The 18,613-nt window shown below is 40.6% G+C and overlaps 1 protein-coding gene across 2 annotated transcripts; it reads right to left on the reverse strand.

Annotated features, from left to right (window-relative positions):
• Positions 1 to 5,402: 5,402 nt before the first annotated feature.
• Positions 5,403 to 9,294, reverse strand: LOC139302329 (zinc-binding protein A33-like). Of its 2 annotated transcripts, XM_070925997.1 has the most exons (7): positions 8,676 to 9,294; positions 8,458 to 8,553; positions 8,147 to 8,377; positions 8,015 to 8,037; positions 7,251 to 7,301; positions 6,934 to 7,046; positions 5,403 to 6,764 (listed from the first exon to the last, which is right to left on the reverse strand). In XM_070925997.1, the coding sequence occupies exons 1-7, from the start codon at positions 9,078 to 9,080 to the stop codon at positions 6,253 to 6,255; spliced, it is 1,431 nt and encodes a 476-aa protein (XP_070782098.1). In that variant the 5' UTR covers positions 9,081 to 9,294; the 3' UTR covers positions 5,403 to 6,252. The 2 variants fall into 2 exon arrangements, with proteins under 2 accessions (XP_070782098.1, XP_070782099.1); XM_070925998.1 differs by lacking the exon at positions 7,251 to 7,301.
• Positions 9,295 to 18,613: the final 9,319 nt, after the last annotated feature.

An 18,613-nucleotide genomic window follows, 5' to 3' on the forward strand; every position in this document is an offset into this window, starting at 1 on the left:
CCGGATTGGTCAGCACACCACCTCCTGTAAAAAAGGGGAGCCAATTAAAACTATTTATAGAAGGACAGAATGTATAGATGCTGACGAGCTTAAGAAACTAATTTTGCAGGTCACCAATTTACTTTATTGTATACACTGTTTTCTTTGTAAGCATATCTGAAATCTGTTTCAACGTGTTAAAAGCATAAGGTCTTTGAAAAGTAAACATTTTTACTTTGAAAATAACTTTAAAGCTGCACTAATTCATGTTCTTATAATAACGGATTAAATGACTGTGTAATGTGAAAGAAGTCGCTAGTAGTGATGAACCCAAAGAGAATGATCATATCATATCATATGACGGTAGTTCCCCTCAGCTACATGGAGCGTTTTAGCATCTTTCTGCTCATTGTTTTGGTTTTACAGCCCACAACTTAAATGTTTTGATTCACTCTCACTGTTCTCATAAACCCCATTTCCAGGCAGCTGTTTTTCAACAAAACAACTCTGATAAACCCTCCATACGCTACCTGCCCAGCACCCAACAGCAGAAAGTCAGCAACTAGCTAATGACCATAGTGAAGTGTTTAGCCGCTAAAGAGGCAGATATTTTCTTCAGGAGCTGGTCGAGATTGAAACAGAGCTAAAAGAGAATGAATATTGGACTTACATTCATCAGGTGGCCAGAAACATGACTCTAAATGAATACTAATGTAACTCTGTGTCTGCTGGATGTGCAAATAGGCAACTGTTTGCTAATGCATTTCCAATAACAACTTCATATGGTGATGATATGTCAATGTAGTGTTTTCAGCTGTCCCCAATTACCTAAATAAATTAATGCTGCTTTAAGCAGATCACTAAAAATACCTCTATGAAAACATTGAATATATATCCTTTTTTGATAATATGTTTTTGAATAAAAGTAGATTATAATGAAAATGCTGCTTTGTAAACGTTGTTACTGCAGGCTGAACACAGTAGCAGCTGCTGGATGTGACCAAACAGATGGCACAGGTATGATACTAATACACACACACACACACACACACACACACACAGGATCCACTCGCCTGATGTGATGCATTAGATATGCACGCCCTACCTGTCGGTGTAAGATATGAAGGAACAAGGATGAGATTTAATGGCTGTTTTACATACCCATTATCTTACCTTCTCTCCATCCTCTCCTTCAGCACTGTTCTCTCTCCATCTCCCCTCTCATCGCCAGCTCCATTCAGCCCAAGCTTGTTGTTTGAATGAGAGGAGCGGACCACCCTGGGGAGAAATGGGGGGGGATCACATTACCCCCAAAAATGTAGAGGGCCTACAAAAGGGCCATGAGACATCAGGGTGAGGGAGAGAGGGCGGCGGGGACAGAGGGAGAAATCGGAGAGCACATGAAAGAGTGCATTAGTGAGGGGGGAGGGAGAGATTGATTGGGATGGAGAGATGAGGGAATGGATAAAGAGAGGTGGAGGTGAGAGACGGGAGGGGCGGAACAGGGTGAAATACTTTTTCTTCTTTATTATAATGATCTACGCTCTTGTATTCAGCGTTGTGTGTACTTACAACTGCCTAATGAATCTCAAGCTCTTCTTCAGTCTCTCTGTTTTTGATTGACCTCCATCTCTTCCTCTCTCCGTATTCCTTTTTTGTTCAAATGATTTACATTTAAAGGGAAATTACAGTTTCATCCATTCAACCTGGATCTTAATTTTGTAGTTTTGCTTATCATTCCTACCAGTAATAATTAGATTGTTATGAAGCTATGTTTATATACTTTTATATACTATGTTCATACACCCGAACACAAAATACATTGAGTAAAGAACGTAATGACGCACAGATTTTGTTTTTATGAACAAAATGAGGAAACGTTTTAACATTTGACATATTTGCAAAGTTGCGAGTGTATATGCAAAACACTGACTGACACTGTATTTAATTGGCTTTCCCTACAATATCCACTCTTATAGGAACCAAAGCATGATAACACGTTGTCATGGCTATGATTAGGCACTCTCTCACTTGGTTAAGGTTGGGGAAAGATGGTCTTGATTAAATATTGAATGAGTCATTACTGACCGGAACATTTTTTGTTTACTTTTTATATTATTTAATCAAACCCCGACGTTTCCTTAACCCTTAACCAAAGTCATGTAGTTGCCCAAACCTCTGATCCCTGGGTTGTTCAATGCTGACTTACAGAACTGTAGCTTTCTTGTGCAGTGAAGGACTATGACCAACATTTTGGTGTTACCACCAAAGAAAGTGTCTTAGATAATCTAGTTAAACCTCTGGTTTGTTTACAAAACATCAGATTGCTCTTGTTTTTTACCCCCACCCCCTCAAACTTGATTGCCCAGATCTTGGCAATTACTTTGGTGAGCACAATGTTTTCACAACTGATAGAAAAGACGGCAAACACTGAAAATAAGTTGTAATGTTCCTTTAATGAATGTGACTCATACGCACATTTCTAAATCCTGCAAACCACTAACCACACTGATCGCTATCTAGAGTATCCATTCAAGTTAATGTATACCTGTTGATTCAGCAAGACAGACATATATTATTAATGTGTTAACTATCCTGTATGACTCAGCAACATAATTGTAGATGAAACAGTAGCTGAATGGAGGCAGATAAATGGATGAGGTGAAGGCCTTCTTCTCATTAAAGTTACACGTCAAAAGGTAGTGATTCACACACATAAGGTCATAGCTTTTTCCACACCACTGAATTCATCTTCTTATCTCTCACAGCAGCAAACGCATCCTTTACTGAGGCTGCAGTTTCTAATAAATGTCCTTAGGAGGCGCTGTGAGTCTGGGCTTTGGGATTTATCTGCTGTCTAGCTCTTCCTATTGCCTTCATTGACATTTAATGATAATTATAACTTGGGTCACACCAGGGGCAGATGCACACACACACACTAGCTCACTAACAACACACACACACTGCCTGGTTAAAAACATGAAGACATTAGCGGTAACTTGATGCTGAGTGAGTATTGATCTGCTCTCAGGGGGCTTAGAGAGTGAGAGAACACTAGACAGCACTTTATCACAGCACTTGACCATCTAGACTGGCCAGTGCAAGTGTGTATGTGTGTGTGTGTGTTAGAGAGAGGAAGAGGGAGCGTTAACAAAACAATTTGTTATGTAAATATTTTTCAAAAAATAAGAACAATTCTTAAGTTGTCTTTGAAATCCAGCCTCATTTTTTAACCTTCATTCATCACTAAAAAGCAAACTTCCTTTACCTTCCTTCCTTTCCTCCTTCCTTCCTTCCTTCCTTCCTTCGCCATCCATACCAGTATCCTCCTGTGAGGTCCTGACTGACACATTCAATCTGCATCTATAACATTACACAGACCAGACTGAGTAGCAATCAGGACTGTGTGTGTGTGTGTGTGTGTGTGTGTGTGTGTGTGTGTGTTAGACCAGTAGGGATTTCATGATTATGATTGCTGAGGACACGTGCTGCTCAAATTCTTCAATGATTGCCTCCAAACGCAACACAAATGCCAAACAAAACAATAAACCCTTCGCGAGGGTGAGAGAGAGAGAGAGAGAGAGAGAGAGAGAGAGAGAGAGAGAGAGAGAGTGAAATGACAGCATCATGTACTTGCAGTCTGTTTCTTGAAGATATCCAGACCACAATAACATGAGCAAAAAGGGACCAAAAGGGACCTGAAAACAGGCAGCAGATGGAAAAACAACCACATAAAAGTGCACATGTGTGTGTTCTTGTATCTGTGTATTACATTATGTACACTGCAATCATTCAGGCAGTACTTATGGCGTGCTCATACAGTATGTCATGCTCATTTTTGATCCTCATTACATTGTATGTTTGTTTTCACCGTTCTGTAACATCCTCCATCTATATTTGCAGATCTTTCCTCAACACACACACACACACACTCTGTCTTCTACTCAGAAGCCAAGCCAAGTCAAACTACGTAGGTGCTGGTCCAGACAGACAGAGTTACTGTATGTCTTCTATCTTCAGGCCATTGGCACATCTCTCCCATCTCCCTGTTTGTCTCTCTTGTACTCTTTCTAATTGTGTCTTAACTTGATATCCACTTACTGTTTTGGCTCCAGCTCAGAGCCATGTTGTCATTCTGATCACCAGGAGATGTTCCGCCTTTGATTTCTCTACCCTGATTCATTCATTTTCAGCTCTTTGTCTCTCATGCGTATGAGTAGCTCACAAATAGCTTTATCACGCCTTTTAGTTCATGAGATTAAAATCGTTGATGTTAAGTGTGAGTGATTCTCTTTGTAATGTTTTGGGACAAAACTAATTTCCTCTGCGGTTACAAAAACAATGCCCAGCGCTTTGAAATTCCCCAGATTAATGTGTTTATGTCGTCTGATTAGTAGAAAAATGGGACTTTCAGTAAAATAACATCTGACGTGTTCTGTTCAGTGTTTCCTTGGTGCTCTCTGGTCAACATCGAATGATTGATCATTCAAAGGGGATTTTGAGAAAGAAAAAAAAAGCTGGATATGCTGGTTTGCCGTCATTCCTTTGAGCTAAAGTAATGGTTTACACAGGAAGAATGATGATTTGTAGAGAGAAAAGAAAAGGAAAAAAACGCTAAGAAGAAGGTTTTTATTCCAAAATGTGAAATCTGTCAGATCACTGCATTCAAGTTTGCACACGCAGGGATCAGTGTTGTCAAGCAGCCAAGCTCCCCCTACACTCCCCCTACAAAGGTATGAAAACGTAAATGTCCAATTCTGAATGTAAAACCTGAAAAACACACTTTGCCTAATAAAGTTCATGGATAAGTAATCACTCAAGCTGTCACTCTTTCTCTAATGACAGACTTATAGTTTGAAGTTAGTCTGAAATTTATCTTGGGTAATCGGGGGAAACAAAAATCCCCTCTTGACCACATTTGAGCAAATGTTGTGTCAGTCAGTGGCTGATCTCCAATCTTCATTAGCCCCCAGAAAACTGGACTCATCATGTAAAACATGCAGAGGAATACAAATTGAATGAAAGACACTTGTGCGCCCTTTTCTCCCTCCATATTTCCTTTTCTCCCTCGGTGTGTTTTCTTCTCTCAGTCCGTTTTTTCTCTCTTTTAATTTGGCCCCTCTGTTTGTTTTTCTTCATTCTTTCATTAGTTGAAAAAACATAGCAGGCATTCCAGCTGTAATACCACTGAGATTCAGTATCAGTGTGGGGATTCGGACTCATGTGTGCAAGTGTGTCAGCAGCGAACAGACAGACAGAGAGAGAGAGAGAGAGAGAGAGAGAGGTGGCAGTACACTAGAGACGTTAGGCATTGCCTCATAATGATTCATCCCTGTGCTATGTGTGCATGTAGGCAGACCTATCAGTCACACAGGGGCATTATGGGAATGCTGGAGATTCCTGATGAAGACATTCAGACTGGCTGAGAGCTGCACTTTGGTTTATTTGTTGCTTTTTTTTTCTCAACCACATTCACCAAGACATTCATCAGTAGAGCCATGTTACTGCAGACGCCCTGGACTCCATACACGATATTTGCTGCACAACAGTTAAGCTCACAGACACCTGACAAACAACTAGAGCTCTCTAAGGAATTACTTATAATACATTTGACTTTATATATACATTTTGACTGATACTGAAGCGTCATGTACAAGTTAAGTCACTTTCATTTATAAAACGCCACGTCTGTCTCAAAGAGGGTTTTTGATCTGTACACCCTGTATCCTTCGACAGTTCATATAAGGAAAAACATTATGAAAACAGAACGATTGTTTTAATCTTTGTCTGATCAACATATTTACATGATTAAACTCTAAAAGTCTTAATACTAAGTACTCACAAGATCTAGATTAAAAAATAAAGACTTTTAGTCCCTAGCACCGTAGTGACATCAGGGTAATTTTTTTCAAACTTTAGAAAAACTCCTAAAGAGCCACAGAAAACATTATTACAACTGTTTTTATAATGCTGTGAAGTACTCCTCATGAGTAAACTGAACTGTGAAATCAGTGGAGTGCCCCTTTAAGGCAGACTAAACCAAAAAGAAAACAGGGGTGACTGACAACACTTAGGTTAACATGTCATTGGTCACTGAACCAAGGTCAAACAACAAGATGAGGCTTTGAAATGGCCTTACTTTGAGTGTTTACGATACCACCCACCTTAGCAAATCCTGGACTTGTTGGCACATTAAGCACTTCAGTTTTTATTACTATTATATATATATTTTCATCCCTTTTTTTTTTTTACCTCCGCAGTAATGCAGAATGTTTATCTGGGTTGTCTTATCATCACTGACAAATCAGCTGGAAGAAGTTTTGCATCCTCACCAAAATACGGAAAAACCGTTTCTCTGAAAGTGTATTTGATGGTGTGTACAGGTGTTTTCCTATCAAGGTCAAAAAATGACAGTATTCCTCGGTCGTAATCTAGCTGCACTCTGACCTTTTGGGGACATAAATCTTGAGATGCAAGTTTCTTGTACGTCTCTGGAGTGCGTTCAAGCACACAGCCAAGGCATGCACACACGTAGATGCACCAGATCTTTCCAGAGGTTGAACCCTTGGTTCTATTAGCCACACCAACAGTCCAATAACCCGCCACCTCCACATCCCAGCTGTGTTTTCCAGAGCTAAAGCCTTCAGAGCCGAGAACTCTTGAGTTCCACAGCCTTTCTGGGTTTTTAGGAAGCGGCTGACTCTTGTAGCGTATTGTTGAACGAGTCAAGTGTTCTGATATAGTTAATAGTGAGCTGCCAGTGTTGGTGTCCAGAGTTACAGGAGCTTCAGAGAAAAAACAAAACAAAAGGGAGAGTTTATTGAAATGTTTATTAAAGTAAAGGTGAAGGTTTTTCTGAAGGCATTACAGCCTGGTGTTGCTGTATTGATAAATATTATCAGTTATCTGTACATGCCATGTTAAAATATGGTGAGGCAGAAACACAATGCTTACTGTATTGGATTATGTTCTTCATCTTCTTCCAGACTGTGAACAGCAGGTTCCCCATGTGTTTGGCCTCATCAATCAGGGCTCCTGATGGAGTCTCTGGTTCTGGCAGGTTGCATCTGAAAGAATATTAGGCAGCCACAAATTACCAGTCAAATATTTTAAATACCTCTCAGTGGTTGTGTTTTTGTTTGGTGCAAAGCAGCAAATACTTTTAAGTTATAATTGTCACAATTTTATCATATCAAACCCATTTTTTGTATTATTCATGGCTGGTATTTATTCTTCTGTAGCCATAAAATGTATTTACACTCATGAGTTACCTCTCTATATAGTAGTTTGACTTGTCAGTGGCAGAGTCCGCCATCCCCACTCTGGATTCAAATGGCGTGCACATGCACAATGGATTCATGGGAAGAATACACTTACAGGACGAAATTTGTAATACAAGAGCTGGAACATGCACACATTTCAAACAATTTGGGCACATATTTATAAGAGGACAAGTATACATATAGATACAATGATTTATGAATATATATTGGCCACCTTCTTCTGCTGTATTTATTATCATTAAGACATTCTTAGCATCGCCACCAGGAACCACAGGTGTTGCAAAATTAACCAGAACTGACATATTATGGATTATAACTCCAATCTAGTTAATTTTAACATGAGCAAGAAACAAGTATATGTAGGTAAAATTTGTTTATGACGTTACTTTATTTATTAAGTAACATTATTCATATTACTTTGTTTGTAATGACCTATGAGTTTTGACAAACCACACAAATGTGAGATTTATGTTTTCTTGGAGGAGCTTTCTAACAATATGTTTCACTTTTTCAAATTTGTGTCAGGTTAACTTCCCCACCTTCGATCAAGGGAAGCACAAAGCAGTTTCCCTCCCCTCTAAACGTTTTAATGCATCCAGGACTTCTCCCCACACAGTGGATGAGACAGTCCCAAACTACCATCAGTCCTGCTCCCGCAATGTTGAAGTTGACACTTTCTAATGCTTCTTCTAATGCACAGCTGAACCTCCTTCGTTCAGCTGTGCTTTGATAGTGGACAGGAAGCTACTTACCGCTCCATTGTGGATTTCACATTCTGTCAAATGAAGAGAAAACAGGATAAAAAATCAGTACCTCTAATTTTGTTAAATAATCAATCAATATTAAGATCACAATGTTAATTAACACAGCTAATCATTGAGTACCAGCATAAATGAGATGTCCTCAGTTTTCATCGCCCCCTGTATGGTTTGGATTTTGTTTGTGAGAGAGACGATCTCAGCATTCAAATTCACAATCCTGATGTTCATTGCCTGACTCTTGAGTGTTGCCTCTTTCCTCACTGCATCGATCCTTGCAGCCTCCTCTGATCGCAGGAACTGGTAGAGCTTCTGAAACTCCTCTCTGATGGTCTTCTCCGTCTGCTGAGCCTGGAGCTGAGGAGAAACACCTTTTTGATGAAAGCAGGCAACACATGTTGCTTTCTGCCTCTATGACCATTATGTCTGTGTCTTACCCTGATGTGGCCGGCCATTTTATTGTAGTTGAGGTTTTTTGTATAAAATGACCCCAGTTTGGTTTTCAAGTGCATCAGTTCAACCTCGACTTTGGTCTGCAAATAAATGTAAACATAGTAAACAATGGATTAGTTACACAACACATTGTATTTCTACAATTTTCAAAACTACCAAACCCAAAACCTCTCTCTTTTTTTTAAACTACGTATTTGCTCACCCTATGGGCTTCTGCTGCTTCGTTGAGGGGGACGCAGTTGTGTTTCTTATGTTTTTGTGCATCCCTACAAATCACACAGATGAGCTGCTGATCATCCTGACAGAAGAGCTTGAGTTTCTCACTGTGCAGACTGCAGATCTCCTTAGATCCTGAGTAAGATCTCTGACTCCTGTCTTGTCTCAGTGTGTCAGACAGGTTTCTCAGTGCCAGATTACGTGGAGGCTTAGCCATTGGAAATATTTCCTTACAGACCGGGCACGTCTTGAGTCTGCTCTGTCTCCACCACTCCCGAATACAGTACTTACAGAAGCTGTGACCGCACAACAAGAGAACAGGATCCTGAAATATATCACAGCACACAGGGCAGGTGCAATCCACTTCAGACGGTGAAGCTTTAGCGGCCATGCTGTTGTCTCTTCTTGCTTGTCTCAGTCAGCCAACTTACTTTCACTTCCACAGATTCACACGTGTTTGCTCAGACAGTTCTCAAGTTCAGTAGTTTTAGTTCCAAGTGGTTTCAACAAACACTCATAAATACCTAGTTACATAGAGAAACTTCCTATTAACTGGATTGTCTTCCTTATTTTTGTTTCCAAATACATTCCCTTGTGCAGCTTTAGGTCCTGACTTCTTGTGACTTCTTTCTGATTTCTGTCTAAAAAGGGAGGAGCTTTTGCTTCTTCTTTTTTTATATATCTCTGCAGTTGTGTCCTGTCCTGCGCAATGAATAGTAACACACTTTTGTTTGGCATAGAAATTCCTGTGGTTTTGGACTCAGGTCTGCTTTGGTTTTTGTTAGAAGAGAGGGGAAGTGTTGGAAAGTTATGAAATGACTGATCAGCTCGTCATATCATATTTTAATTTTGATATTGTGCAAATCTCAATTAAAAGAAGGACATATAATGAATCATCCTCTACAACTGCCTCATCATAAGGTTCAAGGTTCATCTATCTATCATTCAATAACACAGGGTTGCACAGCAAAATGCAATGTATATGTGTAATATAAATGGTAGTATAGTGGGTATAACATGAAATTGCTAAAGAACTATTATCCCTTTATTCCCTAACTTCACATCTTGTCCCCTTGTACCTACATGTATGTATGTTTATCTGATTGGTTTCTGTGTTTTCTTCAGTGATTTTGCTGAGATGCTCTTACATGATTAATTCATTTATACCCAAGAATCACACCAAAGCTTATAACAATGAACAGAATGAGTTTTCATCTGTCATTTACATGAGAATAATAGTTTTGGACAAAATGATAAACCTTGACCAAATAACATCTTTGTAGACCTCACTTCGTAAGGGAGGAGAAAAGAAAGAATAAGCTGAAAAGTGCTCACAAATCAGGGTGAAAGGTCACTTGTGTAAGTGTGGTAGTCCAATGATTAATACACAGCTTGCACTTGATGTTTCATAATGAGATTATTCTTATCTGGCAATTAGTTCCATCAGTTGTGAAAACATTTTGCTCACTAATACTAAATACTAAACTATTTGGTGGCAACAAATTCGAGCATGTTTGAGTCAAATGAACTCCCACTTTATTTAGAGGTCAAACCGAAAGTTGAGTGCAACCATACTGTCACTAATAATTGAACAGGAAACTGTGACTGCAGCAAATCTCTCTCTCTCATGCACTCACACTCACATTAAAGCACACACATAAGCTACATACATCAAATTCACGGCAGTGAAAATCACAAGTGATTTGCCCCTTGACTGCTGCAGCAATAGCTATCAGAGGGTAACTGTTTTAACATGACAGCACGCACCGCCATGTGGCCAGCTAATGTGGCTACTCGTTACCTTCTCTCTATCATCCAGACTATAACCAGAAAATCTGTCCCACATTGCCCGGATGTGTCCTTTCCATGTCAGTCTCATCTGCCACCACAACAGGAAATGCATGACATCCAATGTGAGAGCAAAAAAACAACTTAAAAAGATTTGTTTATTTGAAGCTGCTCCAATGAGGCAAACATTTCAATATAGACACCCTTCTGTTTTGACTGTACCGCTTCTAGAAATGATTTTCTGTACTCTTCAAACGTGCCCTTTTTTAAAAATTTGTATAAATATTCAAGTACTTTTTGGGAAAAAAATGGTTGGTTGAATGTTTGGTGTCAGTGTGTAAAAACCTCCACCATCAGTATTGGGGTTGGCTATCACACTGACAGTTTGTCCATATCTCTCACTGAGGAAAGACTTAACAGTATGAGCTCAGTTACATAACTTCATGATAATGTCTCTCCTACAGTATACAGACTTTTCCCACTTACCTTTCCTACGCTGGTGTAATTATTAGGGCTGGGGATAGTGGTGCGGGGGTGGATTCTTGTGAGACTGTTCCTATACTTAAATATTATGTCCATAACCATAAAACATTCAATCCACATAAAGCCAAGTGTTCTGGATCTGGCCACAGTAGCCTCCCCAGGGTGGTGCAGTAAAACCGCCCTGAGCCGCCATTAGGTGGAGGGAGCTGGAAGAAATACTGGACAGAGGCTGGGACCGAATGAGAGCCAGAGCACAGCTGATGGTAAACTAATTTTGTTGGCCTGATACCCCCCCCCCCCCCAAAAAAAGAAAAACATATGCAGAACGGGTTGTGTACACATCTATGAGGAGCACACACATTGTACTGTATCATGCTTCAACACAAGTGAGGAGTCTCTTGACGCTCAATGTGGGACAAAATCACACACTTTCTCTCTCTTTCCGTCTCTTCCCCCAACTGCTCTCACACACACTTGATCACCCTCTCACCGAATAAGGCATATGCTCCATCATTTGCCTTGAGGGACAAAAGACTGGGAAGGAATTCAGCGAGACACACTGTAGCACTACTCTGCGCACTCTTGGAGAGAAGTGCAGTGTTTGTGTGTATTAACAGTGTTCAGCGGCACAGCTTTCCTGTCTGAGGAACAGAAGAAACACTATACAAGTCTAAATCTGGACTTGATATTCAATGTACACTATTTCAAGAAAAGATCAATCATGTTCTTTACATTAATAGCTCCAATTATGTCTGAAAGGGGTTGCATGTTAATTCCAGCAATCATTTTGTAAAAGCGCACGTCAAGCGTTTAAATGTTAAATGTCTTCCATGAGACTAAAACCACCGTCTGCCCATCTGATCTGATGCCCCACATATTTTAAGAGCCTTTTCACTCTCTGAACAATAAAGGGAGACATTGATTGCAGTGATTACCGGAGGCCACACACAAAGAAACTTTGAACATGCAGAAATAAACCTAAGTAATATTTAGCTTTTACTCTCTTTTGCTGTAATATGTTTGTCTCTTTCTGTCACCGGACACTAATAAAGAGTCAGCAAAAAAAAAGTTGTAAGTGTAACCGGAGCGGCAGCTCCTCGGCAGGACATTACAGGAATTTACGATGTGTTAAATGTTTCCTTTGTTCCTCCCTGTGGCAGCTCGCTCCGGCAATTAGGGAGGCCAGCGGCCTGCAATGAGCTCATTACCTCCCCTCCTCTCTCTCTCTATCAAAGCATCTTCATTTAACATACTTTTTGTGCAGAATTTTGATTGATTGATTTATTGATTGATACTTGGAGTCTTTCAAACGCCTAGTGATTCATTGAGCATTAAATAACCTTTGTACTTGCATCTTTGGCTTGCTGACAGAAACATGAAGTAGCATACGTTTGACTCGTGCACCGCCATCTTGATTACCAGAGGAGATTAATTTAATAACGCTTTTGTTTTTCTTTGAATTTTGTGGTAAAATCTGAAACCCAACTGTGGCACTTTGCCAAAGTCTAAAATGCCAGCAGACTTTTTTTTCTGAGCACCCGGGCCCTGAAATAAACCCCAAGCGCCATTCCATTTGGCAAACCAATTTGGGATGGAGGGTGGGGGCAGGAAAGGGAGAGGTATAGGTTAGCTGTAGTAATAATCATAAATCACCTCTGAAATGCTGCCATGTCACATGCCAGACTGCGCCACTAATGACCAGGCCCATCTTTCACCGGGTATTTTTATCTGTGTGCCCTGACACTCGACTTCTGGAAGCGTCCTCTCGTTTTACATCGTCAGCACCTCGGCCCGGCCTGAGCACAAGTTCCTCACATATCTATAAATACCAGCCAGCTAAATGGCATTTTCTCTCACCCACCCCCTGCTTGGCAAGAACCAGAAGCTCTGTGACTTGGCAAAGGGACCTGCAGTCCTACGCCACTAAACATCTTGGGGCTTAGCCCCCCACCCCAGCGTCACCCTCCAGAGAACAGCTGGCTAAAAAAATAGATCCATCTGCCACTGCCTTCAAATTCCAAAGTGGTTTCAGTTTAATTAAACAAGTTGAAATTGGTTTTCACAAGATCTAGTAAAAGTAGCAAACATTAGCATGCTGGTTCAGTTTAAGACCACCTGTAGGATAAATTTCTGTCATTGCAGGTGTAGTGAAAGCACCAACATAGATTAGTGCTTGTTGACTCATGTAAATACACACAGACACACTCTCTCACACACACCAGAAACACACAAACACCTGTACACGCTTCCTTTGTGCAGAATGTTCTGCCAAGTTTTTTAAGCTTGCTGACATGCGGCACTAGAGACTGCAGGTCAGCGACAGCTTCCTGCTATTTCGGGCTCTGTCACAGCTTGAGGTTTTAATTTATTCTGCCAGAATGTGTCAATCACCGAGCAGCAGGGTTCAGGCCTGAATCGGCTGCAGGAGGGAGAGGGAGAAGGCACAGCGGGTGAGGCCTTATTGAAAGAGTCAAACAGGACTAAAAACAAACTGGTGTTATGACAGAAAGTAAATTCTGCTACTCATTGAAATTTCCCAACCTTCCTGACCACACCCACAAAATGTATGTGTCAAATGTCAAAAAGTTTGCTGTCTACACTGAAAAGCAAGAAAAACTTATTTTCAACAAGGTGGGAAGCCAGAGAGGGATCAGGACGAGTGAAAAACACAGCTGAAACACAAACAAAAATGTGATTTTTCATTCAGCTATTTTCTAGGGCCGTGATCAAATCTGACTCGACGAAGAAGCCTCACAGAAAAAGCCCAAGAGATTTACGATTAGCATACAAGAATACAAAAATGTTCTTGCATGAGGCCCAATGAGTCACAGAGGTGGCAAATATATGCAGCCCTACCAATCAACCAAGTTAAGGCCCTGTGCTCCACAACGGACACAGACTCGGAAAGTGGGGTGGGGGTGGGTCTCTGCATAGACAATAGATGGATATGTTTTCAGGTGTGCAGTCTGTCATTCGGGCCCTCAAGGCCATGTGTCACATTACACTGACATTTATTTTTAAGACCAATGTTTTCAGATGTATTTACATTTGAAGTTTTTGTTTTTACGTCTAAAATTCAGAGGTCAAAAAACCTAGCTGAGTGTGAAATGTTAAAAATGTGTTCCCTGTGGTAGAGTGGACATTGAATCATTGCTCGAAGATGCACTTCATGACTTCCCTCAATAACTTTATGGAACAATTTCAGATTTATGACCATCTAGGGGGATTTTATTTGACTGGTTTGATGAAGATAGCCTTTAATCAGTGGTCAGGAAACACAATGATTATTATTCTCTCTCTCTCTCTCTCTCTGTTGGTGTCAGGCCACTGTTTGCCATGCCAGTGCCTGTTCACAGGCCATGCCAAGGGTTTGAATTTGACCCTCCCAAAGCTGTGCCAAAACACACACACACATGCGCAAATCAGTCATCATGTGATGTCCTACTACGCATGGCATCATATGACTTTGCAGCGCTTATCCTGCGCGATTCCATGTAAAGCAGTGTCACTCTTCAGGATGACAAACCAGGGCTCAATATGTCCCTAATTAATACATTAGTTGTCTTCTGACATACTTTCTACATGCTGAATTTAAGAAACACAGCAAATGTGGCAATGATTTCTCCTGAGATATAGAGAGGTAATAGATTTTCAGCTCGATTCACTTTGATTTTATGTCCCATCACACCCACAAGCAAGAAAGATGTATTTCCAATGTGGTGGGAAGCCAGAGAGGGATCATGTCCTTACAGTTGCACTACCTCGTCCTCTGCCAGAGAAACAGGTCACCACTGTTCCTTTCCTGTTTCCACCTGACGGTCAACGTTGTTTTTTTTTTAAAGCATGACCACAATCAATCTCGCTCCTTAACCACATGTTTGTTATTGTAACCATGACAACGAAGCTCCAATACCTTAACGGAGTAGTCATTTTAAACCAAGCCACAATGTTTCCCTAAACCTAACCAAGCCTTAACCATAGCATTGTCACATCATAAAACTGATTTATATTTAACAGCGATTTGTTTTTTGATTCTGGAAGGGACAGACAAATTATGTTGTCCTGCCAAGAGGGGCGTCTTCTATGTGACAAACGACATATTTTGTCATTTAATCTGGTCATGGTGGTTGCCAGATTTTCAGCCAGCCTCAGCTCCAGCTCCTGAATTTTCTTGTTCCTGATAACTAATGAGTGTAATTTCCTCCCCGGGGATCAATAAAGTATTTCTGATTCTGATTCTGATTCTGTGTCAAGTGATAAACCCAAAGCTGAGTCTTCTAAAGTCCAGCCACTAATGTGTGGGGGGCATCTAATACTGCCTCCATGTTTTCCAGCAGCCTGCAGCTGGGATGATCTCCGGCACCCAATTAAACAGACAAATGGAAAAAGAAAATTAATGGATAGGGAAATGAAAAGAGTGAGGGTAAACACTACACTGAGGTAAGAAAATTTATATGACAGCCTCCTTTTCTCTCAGCTCCCACTTTTTCATTTTTGCTTTGCCAGTATGTCAGTGGCTTTCTCTTTCTTTCTGGGTCTGCCAGCTGAAGTGCCAGCCAATGCCACAAAGAACAGATCTTTTTTTTCAGTGTTTGTGTGTGTGATGCCAGGGAAACTTTGGCTCTTTTCATTCTACATAATATTACCAAGAAGCCCTCTGAATCACATAAACAAATTGCATTTGTGTGCATGAGAGGGACAGAAAAGCAAGGGGAAGGATGTAAGATGCATTTGCGTGTATGGTATGTGTGTGTGTGTGTGTGTGTGTGTGTGTGTGTGTGTGTGTGTGTGTGTGTGTGTGTGAATGTCAGCAGGATCTCTAAACCAACAATCAGGGATCAGTCAGAGAGGCTGCTGACATCATCATCCCAAATAAATGACAGCATGGTAAAAGAGCGCTGATCCAAGGCCAGCGGGATCCAACAGTCTCAGAATCCATAAGCCATAACAAACATTCAATTTTTCAAAGAAACTCCACTCCGTGGCCAAATCTGTCATCTTTTTTTGGGGCCACTGTGGAACAGTGCTGTCTGACTTTACTCTCACAAGATTTATTTGAGCCATGTTTGTTATTTTGTTTTGGACACCCAGCATGTTTTCTGGCTTTTATTGGCACCACTGATCTCAATTTCTCTGTGTATAACTGTACACAGATTAACCAGCACCATGTTTTCTCTCTGTCTTTATGCATGATTTTGCATTTTCGCTATCACGTCTGCTCTGATATGTGTATCCCTGTATATTTTCAAACGGCTCTCATCATTTGAACTCAGAAGCGGCCTACGTCTGCATCCTCTACAGTACAGAATTTATACAATTTGTGACAAAACCTTTTGAGAAATGTAACGTGTGTCCCCTGCATTAAAGGGTCAAGTATTTTCAATGATCTTCCCAGACCTAAAACTAATTATTTGAAATTCTAAACAAAGCTTTGAGCCTTTTACCAACTTACATCAAATACATTTCTAATCCAAAAAACTTCAAACTGCAACTGAAAAATGTTTTGGTTAATATGGTGTAACGTAAACATATAAATTTGGCGTCTTCTATCTCCTTTTTGGTTATGTGTCATTCTCTTGTGGTTCAGTCTTAAACTGGATGTTTTATAAATTATTTTATTTTATTTATTTTGTTCTGTATTTCTCATGGTATTTTTTCTTTAATAACTGTTAATGTATAAATCTTGTCCCATGTATATTTGTGGGTATTAACAAACCCCAGGAAGACCAACTGCATCAACAGAAGCTAGTGAGGATCCCACAAACAATAAGCAAACAAATATTAATTGGAATAAAATAAAATAAATGCATATATACGGTTTCTCCACTAGAATGACAGGTGATTCCTGGTATTTTGGCTTTGAAATAATTTAGGGAAACAAAGTTGACATATTTTAACAGTAATAGAAAATGTGCGGGGAAAAGATTGAGTGACTATAAGGGATATGTGGGAGCACACTTGACCTCAGTACTCCTGATATCCTGGCTACAGCCCTGGCAGCAACATGTCTTTCAAGAAATAGTGGCCCAGTCAACCACAGAGGGAACTGTTTTTATTGGAACTACTACCAAGAAAAAAAACCTTTAATGTTCAAAAAAGCCTACAGTGAATTCATGAGGGGGGGGGGGGGGGTGGATAGATAGATAGATAGATAGATAAAACTGTGAGCACGTCATTTGGGCCAAACTATTAATAAGAATGTAATTTTGGTACCCCCCTCCCTCCCCCCTCTGAACCCCATTAGTCCTTTGGACACTTACCCAATCGTGTCCGCATGGCAGCTGGACGCATGCGCAGCGGCAAGGTTTTCGATAATGAAGTTGAGCCTAATGCGTCTGAACAGCCTGGTGCTCAAACTTGGACGCGGACTGAAAATAATGATGTTTCCAGCAGAAGTGTGCGGTCCGGTCCCCGATACCGAGACCCGGGACCTGGGTTTGAGTTTGTAAATATGTTTCATCGAGTCTGATCAACTCCTCGGGCTTGTTTCTGGACTCTTGCTGGTAATGGCCAGCAGCGGCTGAAGTGTTTTGATCCAGTCAGTGACAGCCTGCAAACAGCAGGGAGAGCTGTGCGGCGACCACATTGCGCTTGATTATGAGCGTTTCTAAAAAGTGAAGGAAATCTGGGAGCCGATTTCTTACTGGGACGAAAATCATCTTGACACAGGTATGTTCGCCTTGTTTCTTTATTTACAGGCAGGTACAGATCTGTGGTTTTACTTTGCCAAATGTCAGGTCAGTGACAGTTTAGGTGGCTGCAGTCCGACCATCACGGCTCGATAACTGTCATAGTTATTGACTTTGACTCAGTCTTCTTCATTTAATGGAATCTTAAATAATAAACGAAGCACGTGCTTTTCAAAGCATGCCTTATTTAAAATTATGTATTCTCCAACGACCAATTATATTCCCACCCTCGGCGCGTTAAACCCGCTGAAATTCATTTGATCCATCCATTTGTTTTCAGGTAAAGACGTTACCTTTTAATGATGCAAACATAATTTAACAGTAAATTAACGTGACTTTAATCAGCCCATTTCCTGTAAAACTGTTCTAAATGAAGCTTTTCCTCTTCTTCTTTTTTTAATAATTGATAATAAATCAAATTATCTTATTTGCCATATGATGATCTTTGACTGCAGATCAGTGTGGTTTCTACATCTTTTTATCCAGATTTCACCACACATGGAGGAATCTAGTCCCCTCGGTGCTCTGCCAGCATCCCTCCGCGCGTCCACGGTTTTTCTCCCCATCTCTCTTTCTCTCATCCCACGTGGAGTTTGTGTTTATATTTGATATGTAGGAAATGGGAATCTTATACCGCGGCCGGGCTCTCAGGGCTTGAATGGCCCCTGGCCATTGGCCTGCCCCTAACAACATGACAGGTTACGCGCCGACTCAAAATCTGATAGGCCTACAGCGCCGTAATCCATACAGATTAGATTTCACATTAAGGACTCATAGTTACTGCCCAAGAGATGGATGGACGAGATTTGGGGAAATGATAAAGTCCTGTGGGTGCACATAGAGGCTGAAAATCAATTATTATTCTGGCCTTTTTTGTATTTGTGTGAATTAACCAGCAGCATTTACAAAAAAAAACCCGTATTAAGCGATTAATTTGAAATAGTCGGTTAAGCATTATGATCAG

This window comes from Enoplosus armatus, chromosome 19 (genome assembly GCF_043641665.1).
Source record: "Enoplosus armatus isolate fEnoArm2 chromosome 19, fEnoArm2.hap1, whole genome shotgun sequence".
In the NCBI taxonomy this organism is placed as follows: Eukaryota; Metazoa; Chordata; class Actinopteri; order Centrarchiformes; family Enoplosidae; genus Enoplosus; species Enoplosus armatus.